At 61.7% G+C, this 19622-nt stretch overlaps 1 protein-coding gene across 1 annotated transcript; it reads left to right on the forward strand.

The window, feature by feature from the left end:
* Nucleotides 1-5971: 5971 nt before the first annotated feature.
* GPR20 (G protein-coupled receptor 20) lies at nt 5972-19156 on the forward strand. The gene is made up of 2 exons (XM_008983168.5): nt 5972-6058; nt 14747-19156. Exon 2 carries the CDS (start codon nt 14771-14773, stop codon nt 15824-15826), a length of 1056 nt encoding a protein of 351 aa, XP_008981416.4. The 5' UTR covers nt 5972-6058; nt 14747-14770; the 3' UTR covers nt 15827-19156.
* Nucleotides 19157-19622: the final 466 nt, after the last annotated feature.

Genomic DNA, 19622 nt, shown 5'->3' on the forward strand with positions numbered 1-19622 from the left:
CAGGACACGCCCCTCCACCCACCAATACCTTCTCCAACCTCAGTTTACCTGTCTGTAAAACGCAGGAGAATCAGGTTCACAGTGGCTTGTAGAAACTTACAAGGCTGTGTGCCCTTCAGGACTTGGTTCTGAAAGAGTGAGGCGCACCTGCTGGACGTCACGCACCCCATGGGGTCTGGGAAGCACCTCCGCTGTGCGCGGTCACACTTCCGCCACCAGCCTTGGTGGATCTACACATGGGAGGGACAAATGGATTGGGACTACCCCTGGGCTGGGACCAGTCAGTCTACACAGCTGAGTGGGTTTGCGTCAAACCTACCTAAATGCCTCCCTATCTCAGAGCAGTTTGGATTTCGGGATCCTGGGTTAGGGCTTCAGCAGGGACACTGAGATCTGCTCTGCAGCCCCCACCAGGGCCCTCCCTACCCTGCTGGAACTACCCATCGTTGGGTGTCTTTCACTCCCCTTTGCTCGGTTCCCAGCGCCCTCCCCCGCCTGCTGACCAGGAGATTTGGCACCAGCCCTCTGGAAAGTGGCCTATCCCGCCAACAACAGCGTCTCTCCTCCCATTCCCGAGCACTCCTCCAGGGCGGCAGGCAGTCGGCAGAGGCAACAGGCCTCTATAAATAGTGGCCCTGACTCCTCCACCTCACTGGGGTTGCACTCCCACTGCCCAGATGGACAGACCCAGGTAGGAAGGAGAGAGGCTGGGACTTGCCCAGGGCTCCCCCAGGAGGGAGGGGCAATCCTCAGAGAGGAGGGGAGGAACCCACTGCAGGAGGGTCTCTGCACAGAGAAATGTGAGGCTCACAGCCACGGGGCCAGTCTGAGACCCTGGCTCACCAGCATAGTTCAAATCCTGGCCCCACCTCCCAGAGCTTTTGTTTCCTTGCTTGTAATAGTGAAGGTAATATCGACAGTATATCCCCCCACTACCACCCCCGAAGACCATCAAATCCCTTCCACTCACCAAGAGGTGGTCTCCTGGCCCCTAGGAGGAGAGGGCAGGATGCAGGTCCAGTTCTTAGGATCCTCAAAACCCAGCCAGAAGGAGGTGAAGCTGCAGCAGGAAGGAATAAGGTTAGGAACGAGGAAGAACTTCCCACATGTAAGAGCAGTGTGTACCACCCAGGAAGGCTCTGCGGGGAAGTTTCTACAGGCAGAATAGGGGCCCAGGTGCCTGCAATGTTGCCATGCCAGCCTGGAGCCCTGCCCTCCCCACACATTTTTAAGATGAGTAGACATTTGCATTTATTGAGCTCCTACTGTTTACCTTCCCATAGGCTCAGCAACAGAGAGGAGGAAGATGACACTGGTCCTGTCTCAGAGAAGTCAAACATCTGGCTGGAGACAAACTTGGCCCAGAAAAATCCCAGCAGATGATCCAGGCCCAGACTGCCCCAGAATTCAGGGCTAAGACAAACCAGCAGGCAGGCTTCCTGGAAGAGACGGCCTGGCAGCTAGAGGTGGGTTTGCACCTGTGGGAAAGGCATTCTAGGTGGAGAGAGCAGCGGGCAGCGCTGTGCAGGTGGGAGGCTCAGGCTTCTGCAGAGGTGGTGAGGAGAGAGTTTGAGTCCTGTTTTCGGTCCTGTTTTGAGCTGGTGGCCAGTGCCGGGGTGGGCTTGTCCCAGAAACCCTAAACCCAAGCAACTTTGTAAAAGTTTGGGATCACAGAACTTCTGAGCCAGAGAGTTCAGAGCTCAGAGCCTGGGTCTCCACGTCCTGCTCCTTAGAGGTCACCAGTTCCCCTGCCCACCAGTGCCAGATGTCCTGCCAGTAGCTCTTGGCATGTGCAGGCCTAGGCCACTCACAGTGACCAAAGCCCGTTGCTATGAGGGAAGGTGGAGGGTGGGGCAGAGAACAGCAGCTGTCACTGCAGCATCCCCACACAGACGCCACCCCGGACACCCATGCTCCCCACTCCTGGGCCAGCGAGACAGCCAAGGTCAGGAGAGTTGGGGTGCCCAGGACCACCCCTCTAAGGCCTGCCGAGCAGACAGACACAGACAGACACAGTTATTCCCATCCTAAGGGGCCGTTGGGGGCTGAAATAGAAAGCAGGTCCCGAGCCCTGCTGCGGACGTGGCTTGTTCTTGACCTGGGTGGACTGGGCCGACTCTGGAGGGAGTTGCAGCTTAGCCTAGCCCAGCCCAGCCAGCTTGTGGGGGCCACCCCAGGCAGGTGCCTGGGCCCAAGAGGGATCTCAGACCCCACCCTCTCTGCCCTGAGGTTCCTGGCCGGCCTTGGGGTCCTTGCCACAGTTCCCCAGAGGCTGGGGTCCTTGCCACAGTTCCCCAGAGGCTGGGTTCCTGGAGCTTCCAGAGAGAAAGCAGGCCTGGCTCAGCAGGGCAATGTGGGGGCTCTGAAAGGGTGAGAGACTCCAGGCCTGTTCCCAGCTCCACCCTCCTAGCTGTGTGACCTTGGACAAGTGACTTTACCTCCCGAGCCTCCCTTTCCTCTTCTGCAGATGGGAACGGGGTGCCCATTATAAGGTGATTTGGGGGATTAATCATCTTCCCCTGTGCCCAGCACTCCGGAAGCACTCAGCGAGTGGCAGCTGTTACAGGTTTGCATCGGTGGGCACTGCCTGCTGAGTGACTGACCTGCTGCACCCGTGATTTCAACCGAGTCACATCCCTGCAGGGCACCACGCAGTGGGACCCCATACTCGGCCCTGTTTTGTGTTCCAGGGATAAGGTGTGCCAAGCAAGGTCCACATGGCCACCACAACCCCCGCCACCAAGCCCACTGGAACTGTGCTTGCCCTAGCACATGTTCTGATCCCACTAGAGCCCCTCCCTGGCTGGGCCAAGTGTCAGAGGAGGCCACAAAGGGAGGGAGCAGGACCAAGTCCCTGAGAGGACCCTGGGGACCTCCTCTCTCCAACTCCCTGGGGAGTCTATTGTCCCAGCAGCACCAATGTGGGTCAGACCCCAGAGGCTTGGCCGCCTCCTCAAACCCCAAGTGGAAGATCTGGGATGGTGGGAACCCAGTGGCCTGGCCTTCGAGCTCCCATGTTCCCACCTGACTTTTCAGGGCCCAGCTGTGTGCGACCGAGGGAGGGGAGGGACTTAATCCCCTTGCTCTCTTCAGGAACCCTCACCAGGAGACGAGCAGGATGATGGGGCTAGTCCAGACACAGGCCAGGTGGAACGGGACATATGGGAAGCCCCCAAGGTGGTAATCCTCCTCCTGCTGTCTCTGCTTGGGGGAACCCACCACTCACCCAGCACGCCACTCACCCAGCACCCCACTCACCCAGCACCCCACTCACCCAGCACCCCACTCACCCAGCACCCCACTCACCCAGCACCCCACTCACCCAGAACCTCACTCATCCCGCCCCTCACTCACCCTGCACCCCACTCACCCCGCCCCTCACCCAGCACCCTACTCATCCAGCTCCCCACTCACCCAGCACCCCACTCACCCAGCACCCCACTCACCCAGAACCTCACTCATCCCGCCCCTCACTCACCCTGCACCCCACTCACTCAGGACCTCACCCAGTACCCTGCTCACCCAGCACCTCACCCAGCACCCCACTCAGCACCCCACTCACTCAGCACCTCACTCACCCAGCACCTCACCCCACACCCCACTCACCCAGCACCGCACTCACCCAGCACCGCACTCACCCAGCACCCCGCTCACCCAGCACCTCACCCAACACCCCAGTCATGCAGCACCCCACTCACCCAGCACCTCACTCAACCCGCCCCTCACTCACCCGAACCCCACTCACACAGCACCCCACTCACACAGCACCCCACTCACACAGCACCCCACTCACCCAGAACCTCACTCACCCAGAACCTCACTCATCCCGCCCCCCGCTCACCCTGCACCCCGCTCACCCTGCACCCCGCTCACCCTGCACCCCACTCACCCAGCACCCCACTCACCCCGCCCCTCACCCCAAACCCCACTCACTCAGCACCTCACTCACCCAGCACCTCATTCACCCAGCACCCCCCTAACCCCGCACCCCCCTCACCCCGCACCCCCCTCACCGAGCACCCCCCTCACCGAGCACCCCCTCACCGAGCACCCCCCTCACCGAGCACCCCACTCACCGAGCACCTTACTCACCCAGTACCTCACCCCACTCATGCAGCACCCCACTCACCCAGCACCCCACTCACCCCACTCGCAGCACCCCACTCACCCCACACCCCACTCACCGCGCACCCCACTCACCCAACACCCCACTCAACGAGCACCCCACTCACCCAGTACCTCACCCCACTCACCCAGCACCCCACTCACCCAGAATCTCACCCAGCACCCCACTCACCCTGCACTTCCTGAGCTGGCGCTGGGTGGACCTGGAGACCTGGATGATGTGAAGCACCCTTCCCAGCCACAACCTGGCCGGCCCCAAGAAGGCCAGGGCATGAAGGGGGCACCTGCCCAGGTGGCGGGAAGGCTGGCGTGGAGTTCAGCTGCGTCGGAGCTTTGGAAGCAGAACCCCTCTCCGGCCTTGGTCTCCTCATGTATAAAAGGTGAGGCCAACTTGGCAAGTTCCATGGTCTCTGGACCCAGCATTCCCCTGTGGCCCTGCTGGCCCATTCTGTAGGCTGAGACTCAGGGGAGTGTGGCAGGGCTGGCCCCATCCACACCCCACACTCTGACCTCACCCTGCCTGTCAGGAGCCAGTGCTGGCCCAGAGAGTGTGAAAGGCTGATGGCCAGAGACTCCTGTGCCTTTCTGGGCCTCAGTTTCCCCAGCTAAAACAGACACAATAGTGTTCTAAATGAGATCACTGCAGCCTGTGGGCTCAGCCCAGCGGCAGCGGGGAGGTTGCTCCAGAGTGAAGAAACCATCCTCTCCCAGAACTCTCAATGGCTCCCACGGCCTACAGGCTCAGCTCCAGCACTCTAGTGCGCGTAGGGGCTGCTGAGACTTAGTGTGGAAGTCCCCTGTCCACTCCCAGCTTTGCTCCCCAGGAACTATTCTGATGATCTCCTGTCCGTCTGCCCATCTAGGCTGCCTGCCTCTTGTTACGTCTCCCTCTGCCCCCTCCAGGAAGCCCTCCCAGACTGCTTCCCTCCCTAGCAGGCTGGGTCAGGACCCCAGGGCCCACCTACTCTCTGTTGGTCTGCATCACACTAGCCTGAGCTCATCAGGGAGGCCCAGCACCTCCTCTGGGGAGCCTTCCCTGAGTCTCCGGTGCCCAGCACAGCCCACTCAGCAGGCACTCGGTGCTTAGGCGGCTCGAAGATGAGAGTGTGAGTGTGAGCAGAAGCACCCGGGATGGGAAAGAGAGGAGACGACAGTACATGGCCCCGACCACTCCCTGACCTCACCCCCCGCCCCCACCCCAGGCTGGCCACAGACTCCGGCTCCAAAGCCGTCCGGGGGTGTGGCCCTCCGGCTGCCCTCTGGGATCAAGCCTGTCAATGGGCTCACTTTTCCTCCAGTGCTGGGGTGCAAGACCCACACACATGCTCTCCCCACCTGCTGACCCGGGTCCCATCCAGGTCCCTCCCACACACCCAAGCCCATATGCCATGTGCCACCTGTGCATGGCGCAAACAGGCCCAGATGCCAGGCATGCAGGCTCTCTGTCATGAGCATGCACGGACACAGCCAGACCCGGGACACATGCAAAACACAGAGCCATGCGGGAACCCTGCTGGTGTGGCCCTCTAGTGTGCTCCCACCTCCCACCTCCCACCTCCCACCCCACACAGCACACACCAGTGCCAGCCACCGTCTCCTGGGCCCCCACAGCCCCTGGGACTGGAGGTACCACTCTCTCCCCCTTCCCCACTCCTGGATGGTGCAGCTGAGGGTCAATTCCTCTGTGCCTCAGTTTCCCCGTGTCTCCAGTGAGTGTGGGGACTCTGATGCCCAGGCACCCTCCCTCGGGCTTGGAGCCTTGGCTCCTCCTGGGGGCGGGGAAGGAGCCTGCCCCGCCCCCACCCTGCTGCCTTTGCCCAAAAGGAGCCCCAAGCGCTGGACTGACGTCAGGCCCTAGGAAGGCGAGGTCCAGGCTGCTTGCAGAGCTGAGAGCTGAGGACTCCCTGACTCCAGCCTGCCAGGGTGAAGCGTGGTAAGTGCCCCTGTGGGCTGGCCCTGTCCTCCCTCTCCCCAGCTTCCCCAGACTGGAGGCTCCAGAGCTGCTCCCTGCAGGGGTCCTCACCCCTAGCCAGGCAGGATTGGGAGGGGAAAGGCAGAGAAACTGCCTCTGAATCCAGGCTGGGGAGCGCTCAGAGCAGGTCCTGCCAGACAGGCAGACATTTCTCAGATGAGAAAACAGAGACCCGAGGGAGAGCGCGGGTGGGAACTGGGCCAGCTGCATGAGGGGGAGTTGTGCGTCTGGGTACCCACCCAACTCTGGATTTCATTCATTCACTCATTCATCCCTCCGTTCATCTCTCATGGAGCATCTGCTGGGTGCCCAGAACTGGGCCTGGATTTCCGCACCTGGCAAGGCAGCAGGGTGGCCCACAGGCCAGTCCAGGGATGGAGTTGGGAACCCCACAGACACTTGGCAGGCTCTAGGGTCTCAGTCACCACCCTCCCACCACTGGGGCAGGGGCAGGGCCAGGGTGGGGGCTTTGTGGGGATGGGCTCCGAGCACCACTCTCTCTCTGCTGAGTAGCCCTCCTGCCATCCCACAGCTCAGGCCCTCTGCGGCAGCACTGGTGCTTCCTCTCCCCCTCAGAGGTGGAGAAACTGAGGCCCAGGGAAGTCTTGCTTGCCAGCCCCAGTATGGACCTGGAAGCTGGCCCCAGCCCTGTGAAGCTTGCACTGGGGCTGCACTGTGAGAAGGCGGCGGGGCAGGGTCCCGAGGGGGCAGCGGGCTGGGAACTGGCCAGCAGCCAGGGTGCCGGCGGGGCAGACGTGGAGCAGCTGGTGACCTCGAGGGACCGGGAATGCGCCCCACAGGAGGCTGGGCCTGCCCACTTGCCCGTCTTCTTCCCTCAACAGCTGCTCATCCTTCCCCCGAGCCCCCGGGGCTCATCCAGTCCCTGGGCTCCAGGGTGGTCTCCTAAGTGGCCGAGGTCAAGTCTCTGCCCTTCTCTGAGCCACACCGTGCAGGCCCATCAGCAAAAGCGAGGTCTGTGGCCGTGCATTGGACGGTTTATGGGCACTTCCTGGGGCCCACGGTTGGTCTAGTTGTCTTCTTGTCAAGTTCCTGGGATGAGTGGGATTAGCATCTCCACTTTATAGATAAGGAAACTGAGGCTCAAGGTCAGAGGGGGCTTTTAAAAACAGCTCGTCACTCACCAGTGACTCCTTGACTTAGAGGGGCCAGCCCAGGCCAGGGCCCCAAGGCAATCCCAGTCCACTGGGGGAAGCACAGTGAACAGAAAAGCAGGGACATAGGGAACTGCACGTGGCAGGCGCTGTGGGGGAGCCAGGCGGTGCAGGTGGGAACCACTCGTGCTGGGCACTGTGGGGGATCCAGGTGGTACAGACATGCAGGGCTGCGGGCTCAGGAGGGCCTCCCTGAGAAGGGGCGTCAGGGCCCAAAGAACCTCTCAGGTTGACCCCTCAGCACACGTTCTAGAGCCGTCCCCACAGCCCGGGCATCTCACAGAGCCGTGAACACACAGTCTGCTTCCCACCTCCAGCCCTTCCCACTGCCAGGAGCACAGTTCCGGCTGACCCTCCTGAGGCCCATCCTAGCCGTGCCAGCCACCTCCCACCCTACCTCAAGCTGTGAACTCAGGATGGTGGGGCCAGGTCTGCCTGGGACCCCTTTGTGCCCCCAGTGCTGGGGTCTGACTCCCAGTCTGCCACCTCCAAACTGCACCGGGCTGTGTGGCCTAGGGCCAGCTGCCCAACCCCAGCCTCGGATTCCCTCTGCACACAGGGCTGGCACAGCAGAAGACTGAGCCTGGGCACTGGGTCAAAGAGCCAGCAGGCAGATCCAAACAGAGCTCGGCCCCATCCTGCCCCCTAGCCGAGTGAACCCAGGCACAAGACTTAGCTCCTCTGTGTTCATTCCCCACAGCACAGTGGGGCCGGAAGCACCCACCTGGGGGCACCTTGATGGTCATTGAGATCCCGGGAAGGATGAGCCAGCAGGGGCCCCTCGGATTGTGGGATCCTAGCTCCCCCCGGGCAGGGGCTTCCAGGACACTAGGGTGTCAGGGGTCTCAGGGGGCCTCTGTGGGACAGTGGCTGTGGGTGCCCAGGGCCGTCACCAGGTGGCACAGGCAGAGGGAATATGCTGAGAGGACCAGGCTGAAGGTCTTCAGGCAGAAGGAGCAGGCTGAGGCCAGGCCGGTGTACACGACAGAATGCCTGTCCCAGCAGCTCCTGGAGAGGCTGAGGTCGGGGAGGAGTTTCAGGGGCTGCTGCAGCTACAGCTATCCCAGCTAGAGGTGAGCAATGAACTGGGTGACGGGGAGGCAGGGAGGAGCTGGCGGGTGATGTGCAGGACCTCCAACTGGCTGTTCCCCTCCCAGAGACACTGACGTTTCCATCAAAGCTATAGTCTCAGCGAAAGGGCTCTCAGCTGGTAGAAGTGAGGCAAAGTCGGGCAAGATGGGGCCCAGGGGCCCTCCCCCACAGAGCTCCGGCCGTGCCCACCAGTGACATCTCTCTCTGCGCTGGGGTGGAGGGAGCCCTGGGGTGGGTCGGGGGGGGAGTGGGGGGCGAAGAAAGACTTAGCTTCTGGCCAGGGCCACCTGGGACCTGCTAGGTTACCTGGAGCAAGTCTGACCCCATTTGGAGGGCTTGGCAAGCACCCACCACCCCTGAGTGGAAGGAACAGAGGCTCAGACTTGTCCAAAACAGTAGGTGACATTCTAAAGCAGATGCCTCAAAACCAAGAATAATCTTAAAAATTAAACCGGCACACAGTTCCCAAAATCATGGCTGTTTTAGCCCTGGAAGGCCACGAGGGCCACCCGGTCTGGGGTGCGGGCTCAAGCTCACACAGACCCGTGAGCACACACTGGGCCTCAGGGCCCCGAGAATCGCCTCGTGCAAAACTCCCGGTCCAGAGACGCTGCATCCGACCCTCTGATCCCAGCCTGAGCTGCACTCCACTCCGGCTGCGCCAATCCCACTGGCCGACCTGGGTCTGATTCCCAGCCCCACCAGCTCCATACTGAGTAAGCACTCACCTCTCCAGCCTCCAGTTCCTCATCTGTAAAAGCTGGGATGGCTGTGTGGATGCAAAGTGCCCCTAGCAGGTGCTCAGAGCCTCTGTGGGGAAAAGGCTGGGCCCATCCTCCACACCTCCACAGGCAGCACACAGGGTCCCAAGCCAGACCCCCAGCCAGGCTCGGCAGCCACACCACCCTAGGCCACCTCCTGCCCTGGGGCCAGGGACACTCTGCTTCCTGGTCTCATATGTGGCAGGACAGAGGCAGACAGGCTGCCGGGCAGCCAAGAGAGGACGCCCAGCCTGTGGGGTGGATGTGAGAGGAACCCAGAGAAGCCAGGAGATAGCCCTCCCCACCCACCTGCCAAGGAGGGAGGCCAGCATGGCCCTGCTTTCCCACTGGAGGTCTTTGGGCAGGTGCCAGCATCCCAAGCCTGGGGAGTCTTGGCCTTCCATGGCCTGGTGCCCAGCAGAAATTTAACAAGCTGTGGGTGAGGGCAGGGAGGTAGCAGCCCCCATCAGTGCTCCAGCCTTTGGGATGGCTGGAACAGGAGCCCTGGGGAAGGGACAGGGTCAAATGACTTCAGTGATCAATGCTCATTCCCACCCCTTGGAAGGTTCCCAGGGCCATGAGCTTCACAAAGCCTCTGAGAAGTCCTGCACTGAGCACACATGTTGGCCCTGGCCTCTCCCCACCTGTGGGCAGGCTGGTCCAGGCCGGGCCTCGTCCAGGTGCCAAAACCAGGAACCTCCAGTGCTCTGATACTGCTCACCTCCCATGCAGGCTTTCTCACTTAGTCCAGCCACCCTGCCTAATTTCATTCATTCAACAAATATGGTTCCCAAGTCCCAGGGGAGGAGACTGAGGCTCCAAGGGATGAAATGATTTGCCCAAGGCCTCGAAGGTGGCAGGTGGTAGAGCTGGCTTGAACCAAAGACCATTGCCATCAAGAATGATGCCAGGGCCAGGCACAGTGGCTCACACCTGTCCTCCCAGCACTTTGGGAGGCCAAGGTGGGTGGATCACCTGAGGCCAGGAGTTTGAGACTAGCCTGGCCAACATGGTAAAACCCCATCTCTACTAAAAATACAAAAATTAGCCAGGTATGGCAGCGGGCACCTGGAATCCCAGCTACTCAGGAGGCTGAGGCAGGCGAATCATTTGAACCAAGGAAGTGGAGGTTGCAGTGAGTCAAGATTTCACCACTGCACTGCATCTCAAAACAAAACAAAACAGTGGTGATGGGATTAGAAGGTGGGAAAAAATATAAGTGTGGACCCAATGGTCAGAGTGATTGGGGTGGGCTTCCTGGAGGAGGTGTCAGCCTTGCTAGGCTGGGAGGACCTGTGGGTTGTGAGGGTGTAGCTGGGGGTGGAAGCCAATTCCAGACCAGTACCAAGACACTGGGTAGGTAGGTTTCAGAGGGGCCTGGGCCAGGTGGCATTCAGGATGAATGCCAGCGTGAGAAACTGGGCCACACCTTGCCAGCCTTGATGGGGCTTGCTCAGGGCACTTGTTCAGCCAAAGGGGAGGATGGGGGTGCCACTCTCTGCCAGGCCGATCTGGGTGCTGGGCTAGTGGAACAGATGGGAGGTCTGCCCCACCCATAACCCTGCCTCCAGATGCCCCCAGTCAATCTCAGAGGCCTGCGGCACACGGCAGTGCCTGGGACCCACCTGGGGTTGAGGAAGCACAGGGCGCCCTGGGAGGATGCACCTGGGAGAGGCAGCCAGGGAGGAGGAAGAAGGCTTCCTGGAGGAGGTGCGTCCAGGAGAAAGTCCTAAAAAATGGGCATGAATAAGCCGGGAGGGAGAGAGTGGGTACAGCGTGGGGACAGGCTCAGAGGGCGCATGGGGTGTTTGAGCCCCGATAGTGTCAGGTGTGGTGACTGGAGAGGGGTGTCCCCAGCCCTGCCCAGCCCTGCCCAGCCCTGCCCAGCCCTGCCCAGCCCTGCCCAGCAGTCCAGGCCTCAGGCCCCTCCCAGGGAGAACCCCGCCCCAGCAGCAGCTCTCTCTTGGAAGGCTGTTTTGCAATGTTGACGCCTACAGGGAGGGCATGGTGGGCATCCTCCGTCACCCTCTGCCCCAGGGAGCGCAGCAAAGCCTCGAAAGCCCAGAGCTCTGGGGGGTGTCTGCCCAGCTGGAGAGGTAGACCAGAAACAGAAAAGAAAGAGATGCCTCAGCAAACCTGCCCCTGCCCCCCACACCTGCCCCTGCCCCCCACACCTGCCCCTGCCCCCCACACCTGCCCCTGCACCCCACACCTGCCCCTGCACCCCACACCTGCCCCTGCAGCCCCACACCTGCCCCTGCCCCCCTGCACCTGCCCCTGCCCCCCTGCACCTGCCCCTGCCCCTGCCCCCCTGCACCTGCCCCTGCCCCCTGCACCTGCCCATGCACCCCCCCGCGCCTGCCCCTGCCCCCCCCGCGCCTGCCCCTGCCCCCCCCGCACCTGCCCCTGCGCCCCACACCTGCCCCTGCGCCCCACACCTGCCCCTGCATCCCACACCTGCCCCTGCATCCCACACCTGCCCCTGCCCTTGGTGTCCTCCGAGAGAGCTCGTCCCTTCCTCTCAGCGCTTTCCAAGTCTGAGCACTGACTCTGCTGCACGTAAGAACAAGAACCCCCAAGGGAGATTCTATTCTGCCCACTCTACAGAGGAGGAAAGTGAAGCTGGAGACTGTGAGGCCATAGTCTGTTCAGAGAAGGAGCCAGGCTGTGGCAGGGCCATCCGGGCCGGGCCAGAGCCGGGGCTCATAGCCATGCTCCAGGTCCCCACCCTGCTGGCTCCGCACTCCCTGATGCTCAGTCCTGGAGAGCAGCCCCTGTTCCCTCTGTTCTGTCCCCAGGAAGTACCTGCATGTGGGTTGGGAGCAGAGCAGGCCTGGCCGGTGAGGAAGAGAAGCCTCCCAAGCCCTGGCACAGCATCCAGACCCTGAGCCCCAGCACCGTGTCAGCACAGTCAGGATGCAGTGCCAGCCCCTGCCCCTGGGGCTCTGGCCAGCTGGCTTCAGCCATGGAGTCTGCTGTCTCAGACAGGCCCAGGGTACCCATAGGGACGGAGGGAGGAGACAGAATCATCTCCCCACACCCAGGTTTGGCCTAGGGAAACAGGGCTTGGGGACAGGGCCATGCTTCCCCTCCCAGGTCAGGTGAGCGCAGAACCATGCCTCTCCCCTTGGGCCAGGCTCCCAGGGTGAGGCAGGGATGTGGAGGGCACTAGTGACCCATTTAGCAGATGACGCTCAGGCTCACTGGCCAGGCCCCGGTCTCATCTAAGGGCAGAGCCGGACTCAGACCTGGGTGTCTGTGCTGGTGACTGCTCTTCACCTGGGGCCTCCTGAGAGCAGAGTGTGCCTCTTCCACAGACCCTTAGTGCCAGGGATCGGCGAATGCTTGGCTTCCCTCTTCTCCTCACTAGTCTGGTTTCTGGGGGGGTCCTGCATGTTCTGCCCATCCCCCCAGCTCCAGAGGCCGCAGAGCCCCCACACTCCTGGCCAGGACCCCAGCACCTCAGCCTTGCTGGTGAGCCTGCTGGGCTGGCCCTGGGGAGTTTCCCGGGAAAGCAGAATCTCCAGGGACCAGCGTCACCCTGGGACTAGCTCCCAGAGGAAACGTTCTGTGTTGTTTATGATTTGTCTCTGATTGGGACAGTCCCATCCAGACAAATTGGAAAAGCCAAAGGCACACAGAAAGGAATCCCAAAATAATTTTTTGCCATGCAGTTCCTCCGTCCAGCAGCGGAGCCGCCTCGACCCGTCCTGACACGTTCTGTCCATAGCAGGGGGACACATCAATGGCCTCCCTCCCCTTCTGGGGAGCTGCTGAGGCTCCTGAAGCCCACAGCCCTGAGACGCCAGGTCCTCTGCTCCCGTGTCCCAAGCCTCCTCCCCTCCCCTTGCTGCCTGCTATGCCCCAAACCCCTTGTCTCTGGTGACACACCTGAGCTGGGGGAGGACTGAGCTATTCATCCAACAAAGGCACCCATCGGTGTCCGTGTGCCAGGGCCTGGAGGTGCAGAGCCTGCTTGCAGTCAGAGGGAGCTGGCAGCTGAGCCTGGGCCCTGGTGTGCTCAAGGTGGCAGGAGGGGCTGGGCACAGGCCTGGGCAGCACTCGACTCCTCCCAGCAGCCTCCAGGGTAGCACATGCCCAGCGCTGGGGTCCCAGAGACAGAGGGCATGCTGGGTGACCTCAGGCAGGTGCTGACCTCTCTGACCTTGAGGAACAAGGTGGCCCTCCGCCTGGAGGGACCTGAACCTGTAGAAAGCAAGAAAGAGTTCCTTTGCTCAGCTGCCCTGAGCTAGGTCAGGCGCTGTTTGAAGACAGGACTCCTTGTTCCCCAGGGTGGGATGGGGCCATGCGCTAGTCAGAGGGAGTGGTGGGGCAGTCTGTTTACAGCAGACAGCCACCAGGAGGGAAAGGGGCGAGGGTCTTCCTTTCCCCTGCAGGTGGGGGAGGGGCGCTGTGCAGAAGGAACGGCCCATGGGCCCTCCCCCCCCTACCCTGCCTCGCCCCAAAGGCTTCCCCATTCTCCTGAAAAAGCCAGAAATGCCCTTATTTGGAGGGTCAGCCTGGCTCGAGGGTGGGGGTGGGGCATTAACCCTTCATTTATAAATAGAGAGATAAATCACTGCCGAGTTAAACACGCCAGGGCAGGAACATAAACAGAGTGGGTGGCTCCAGCACAGCCCCTCACCCGCCCCCCCACCACCGGCCCCCCTTCCCAAGCCGGAGCGCAGTGTTTATTTGACTCACACCCTGACTCCAGGCTTCAGCCCCAGCCAGCCACCCCACAGGAGCCTCTGTCCCCTTCTCTGTAGGTTGTGGGGAATCACGGGGGTGCCCACCTCTCAGGGCCAGTAGGGGCCTGAGGTCCCCAGTGAGACTGGTCCTTGGCCCCCATCCAGCCCCAGTGGTCAGTCTAGCTCCCTTTATAAAGGTCCCTCATGAGGACCCCTGTCCGGGACATTGCCCTGATGCTGGCCTGGGAGGAGGCGAGAACAGATGGGTGGTCCTGGAGGATCGGGGCCATGATGGTGGGTGTGGGAACAGGGGATTGGGTGGGGCAGTCAGAGGTCCCCACCATGGGCAAGGCTGTGTCTCAGCAGAACTGTTTCATCACCAGCTCTGCTGGCACTGCTGTGCCGACGCACTGGCTCAGTCCCCCAGCAGCAATGTGAACCCAATGATACATATCAGGAAGCAGGTCGAGAGTCCATGTGACCTGCCAGAGCATGCCCACTAGTCTGGGCACAGCCAGGGCCCGAGCCAGGCCCTGGAACTGCAAACTGGAGCCCCGTGGTCTCGCCCTTACCTGCTCTCCGTCCTGAGGACGGCCCCACCCCGCAAGAGTTCCTTCGCTCCGCACACCTTTCCACCTCCTCCTCCTGCCAGGATGGTCACAGAAATCTCCATATTTTGCCAAAGCTCCATGCTGGCGAGTGCCAGGGCTGGAATTTGAACCCTTGTCTGACTCTGAAAGCCTTTTCTGCTGATGTCCGAGGCTCCGTCTGGGTAAAGCCAAGGGAGCAGGCATTTGAGGCCCAGCCAGGCGAGGGCATGGAGGTGTGGGCTACTGGGCATGCAGGGGCAGACAGGCTGGCTGAAGTCTGGGCCTCAGGGCAGGGCTTAAGGCCAGGCTGGTGCCTGGGGTGACCCGGTCTCCTTGCTTCCAGGCCTGGGGTGTGCTGGCCGCCATCATGCCCTCTGTGTCTCCAGAGGGGCCCTCCACCAAGGCAATCCCCAATGCTACTGCAGTGACAACAGTGTGGATCAATGCCAGCGGGCCAGAGGTACCCCTGTTCCACCTGTTTGCCCAGCTGGATGAGGAGCTTCACGGCGCCTTCCCGGGCCTGTGGCTGGCACTGATGGCGGTGCACGGAGCCATCTTCCTGGTGGGGCTCGTGCTCAACGGGCTGGCACTGTACGTCTTCTGCTGCCGCACCCAGGCCAAGACACCGTCAGTCATCTACACCATCAACCTGGTGGTGACCGATCTGCTGGTGGGGCTGTCCCTGCCCACGCGCTTCGCTGTCTACTACGGCGCGAGGGGCTGCCTGCGTTGTGCCTTCCCGCACGTCCTCGGCTACTTCCTCAACATGCACTGCTCCATCCTCTTCCTCACCTGCATCTGCGTGGACCGCTACCTGGCCATCGTGCAGCCCGAAGGCTCCCGCCGCTGCCGCCAGCCTGCCTGTGCCAGGGCTGTGTGCGCCTTCGTGTGGCTGGCCGCCGGCGTCGTGACCCTGTCAGTGCTGGGCGTGACTGGCAGCCGGCCCTGCTGCCGTGTCTTCGCACTGACAGTCCTGGAGTTCCTGCTGCCCCTGCTGGTCATCAGTGTGTTCACCGGCCGCATCATGTGCGCGCTGTCACGGCCGGGCCTGCTCCGCCAGGGTCGCCAGCGCCGCGTGAGGGCCATGCAGCTCCTGCTTACGGTGCTCATCATCTTTCTCGTCTGCTTCACGCCCTTCCATGCCCGCCAGGTGGCAGTGGCGCTGTGGCCCGACATGCCGCGCCACGCCAGCCTCGTGGTCTACCATGTGGCCGTGACCCTCAGCAGCCTCAACAGCTGCATGGACCCCATCGTCTACTGCTTCGTCACCAGCGGCTTCCAGGCCACCGTCCGTGGCCTCTTGGGCCTCCACGGAGGAGACTGCGAGGCCAGCGGCGGTGACATCGTCAGCATGCACAGGAGCTCCAAGAGCGCCGGCCCTCACGCCCTCACCCAGACCCTGGCTAATGGGCCTGAGATTTAGTCAGCCGGGCTCTGCCAGGGGGCAAAGGTCAAGGCACATCTGGTCATGCCAGCCTAGACACCCACCATGCCAGGGGTGGCAATCGGTTTCATCTCAATTGATTGGTGATGGCTACCCAGAGCACCACTTTGAGAGTCTAAGGCCACTGTGCTGTGGTTGATTAGCAATGTCTGCCACTGGCTCCAGATGGGATTTGGTGGCCTGAACGCCAATGATTTGCTGTCCCTGGGGTATAGCGCGCCCACTGAAAACTCACAGGGGTAGCCAGGAGCTGCTCCTCACTTTGGCCATTTTGTCCCCAGCAGGAGTTCCTCAGAAACAAGGACAAAGTGGATACCACTGATTAGAAGGATAAGATGAGAAAGAAAAAAGGACAAAGATTGTTCAGGGATTGGGAATTCCCAGGAGAGTCACAAAACAACCTGGAGAGGTGCCCTCCGACACACGCACGCAGCGGGAAGGACAGGGACAGAAAGAAAAGGCCGGGGGCATTAATGTTGCATTACGGAGGTGGAGGGTTGTATGTCTCTGCAAGACCCCCGCCCGAGGCCTCCGGGAATTGCGCAGTAAAAGGCAGACACCCACAGGCCGCTGTGCTGCGGGCAAGCACTCTGGTATCGGGCCGACCTTGAACCTGCAACCCGCAAAGGGGAGGCTGTTTTTCAATGGGGGATCCAGTGACACACACAGGGCCACAGCTGGGAGATGGCAGGGTCAGAATGAAAAGCAGCCCCACCTCCTCCAGTGCCCTCAAACTCCTTCCTCATAGACTGCGCCATCTGCCCCCAGCCCCACTTTAGGAATGGCCTCAGAAGAGGCCGCCTGCTGCCGCAGGCGATGGCAGTGCTCCCGGCCCCATCCTAGGGATGAGAAATCCAAGAGCAAAGTCATGTAGCAATGACCCCAGGCCTACCAGGCTGTGGCCACCATCTCCCCATGCAAAGAGCCCTTTTTCTCCCCTTTGGGGGCAGAGAGGACTTGACCAGATGCTCTGGCCCAGCTCACTATGCGTCCCCACACCCTCGCTAAGGAGGGAGTCTTTCTCTGGCTGGGGCCTCTGACCACCTCTTCTGAGCTGGGCTCCAGGATTGTCTCCCACATGTCTTGTGCTGAGTGTCCAAGCTCCCATGAGCCTTTCCGGACTGGTGTATGGGAAGGGGGCCTGTACTGGGGGAGAGGAGCTCGGGGCACCCCTGGCACCCCTGGCTCTGAGGCCCTGCCGTCAGACCTGGCCAGAGCCACTGAAGCAGGTGAGGGACTCGGGTCCCCAGGCAAGGCCTTTGGCTACAGAGAAGTCCTACATGCTCGGGGTGGCCACGGCCTGTGTGGCTGGAAGCAGGAGGGGGAGGAGGAGAAAAAGGCTGGGGCTCCCCAACTCTCCTCAAGGCAGAGTCTCCTGTCTCCAGTTCAGGGGCCTGGACTTAATATCCCCATGTTACAGATGAGGAAACTGAGGCCCAGAGGGAGAAAGGGGCTTGCCGAGGGCATAGAGTAAGTGCCTGAGTCATCCAAGGCCAGTGTCGTCCTCACCATCCCCAACTGTGGCCGTGTGGGGCAACTGGGGTGAGGTGCCGGTCCAGCGGAGGCAGAGGCAGCCCAGCGGAGGCAGAGGCAGCCCAACGGAGACAGAATGGGACGGCCCCTGAGGCTGCTTCCTTCCTTGGTCTGGATGCCCGGGAAGCAGTGGGCATCACCATGACCACCAGCATTCTTGACACTCACCAGGCACCAGGTGCAATTCTGGAACCTTCCCTCAGCCCCCAGCTCTCTGGCGCTGCTCAGAGAGGGACCGTGGCTTACCGGGTATGCACGGTTCCACAAGGCAGAGGGGCCTGGCTTTCAGGAAAGGAGGCAGCCGGAGACGGGGTTGTGCATGCGTAAAAAGCCCACTGATCCCAGGAGTAGCCCTCCCGGCAGCTTTCAGGCAAGCAGGCACTAAGGGCATACCATCATTCCCAAGGCTGAGAGCCGGCAGCCATGAGGTCACACATCTAGAGCTGAGGAGTGAGTGGTCAGGGCTCAGGTGTCCTGCCCAGCCCAAGCCCAGCTGTGGGCGTCTATTCCAGGGTCATGTAGCCCAGCAGTCCCTGAATGGCTTTCTCATCTGGGACCCCTCCACCCACATTCACAAGTCATTCAGGGCCAGGGACTCTGGACTCCACTCCTCCAGGGGCTGTGCGTCCTCCTGCTCCATCTTAGGGGGCACCCGAAGCCCCAGAGACTACCTGGAGGCTCTCTGGGCCCTCAAGCAAGCTCTGCACATGGCCTGGGGTGTGACACCCTCTACTCTTGGTCCCACACTGGCCTGTAAGACCCCTCCAGGCCAGGGCCACAAGGGGGCAGGGGGGCAGTGGGAAGGGGTGCTCAGGCGAAGGGGAACAGCCTGGGCAAGGATGAGGCCAAACCGGGCCTCCCTGGGGCCAGTGGAGGGCCTACCGCCAGCTTCCCAGCCCCTGTTCCACCAGCGTTCCCTGCCCCTCCGGCCTCCGGCCTCCCCCGTCAACGCCCCCCAGCCTGGCTCCATTCCTGGTCATCACTCTAGTTCTCGCTAAAGAGTGAATGGCTGACAGTCAGGACTGCTGTGCTCAAAGGGGCAGGGCTTGCCATTCTTCTGGAACAATCCTTTTCTTCAGGAGGAGGGGTCTTTAAGGCAGGTGAGCCAGGTCCCCCTCCTTGTCCCCAAGTCTGAAATTCCATCATTCCACGTGGGTTCCTCAGGCCTCAAAGGCTTCCCAGATTGCAAGAGGCCTGGAGGGGAACGGCGTCCTGGCCGGGGCAGGCACCCACCACCACTCACACTGGGGAGGATGGGCTGCCTGTCTTCCGTGGCCGGGGATACAGGCTTGGGGGGGGCATCCTCAGACCTCTGAGAACTGTCTGACACTCCCCCATGCAGAACTCTTGATAGGCGGGCCTCAGTTTCCCCACACCCCACTCCTCTTTCTCCTCTCCTCAGCCTTATAGCTGGAGGGCAGGGGACTGGGGGAGGGGGTCACCCCAGTGCCCTAGACTGGGCCCCACAGCTCCCGCAGCTGCCTGATGGCTGGCTCCTCCCCACGTCAGCCTCCTCTTCGGGCACCGAGGCCCAGGAGCCTCAAAAGTCAGACCAAGACCGTCCTCAGTCCCACAGGGCAGAGATGAGTTCTGTGCGCGCCCCTCCCCATGCTCTCACAGGGACAGGGCATGAGCCAGCCCCCTCCCCACCGTCCCCCTTTCCAGATTTTCAGAATGCCCGAGTGACGTGCGATCGTGCGTGTATTTATAGCCGACGTAAACAATCTCCTTAACGAGATGTCCTCAGCCGGAATTAAAGCTGTTTATTCTATTCTTGCCCACGACTCAGCCCCTCGGCTGGTGGGGGGCGTGGAGCTGGAGGAGGGTACAGAGCTGGGCGGGGGCCCTACGCCTCCAACTCCGTGTCCTGCGGACCAGCAGGGCTCTGTAGGGGCAGCGGCAGTGACTGTGGTTTTGTCATCCCTGCTGGGAGGCAGATTTGGGGCCTGGAGCCCCACCCGGCTCTGATGAGCAGGGGATGGATGGGGCACAGGTGGCTGTCTTGCCGGCAGGGTATGGGCACAGTAGCTGGGGTGGGGGCACGGACTGGCAGGACCAAGGGCTCCTTCCCTGATCCCAACTTTGCCTACCCAGGTGAAGGATCTGGAGGTGGGCGAGGCAGCCAGACCACCCAGTCACCAAGGCCTGTCATATCACCAGAGGTATGGCCTAAAGGGAGAAGGAGGAGTTGGCTCAGCTGGTCCGACACCCCAGGGAGAAGGAGGATGGGCCTTCTCACGGG

This window comes from Callithrix jacchus, chromosome 16 (assembly GCF_049354715.1).
Source record: "Callithrix jacchus isolate 240 chromosome 16, calJac240_pri, whole genome shotgun sequence".
In the NCBI taxonomy this organism is placed as follows: Eukaryota; Metazoa; Chordata; class Mammalia; order Primates; family Cebidae; genus Callithrix; species Callithrix jacchus.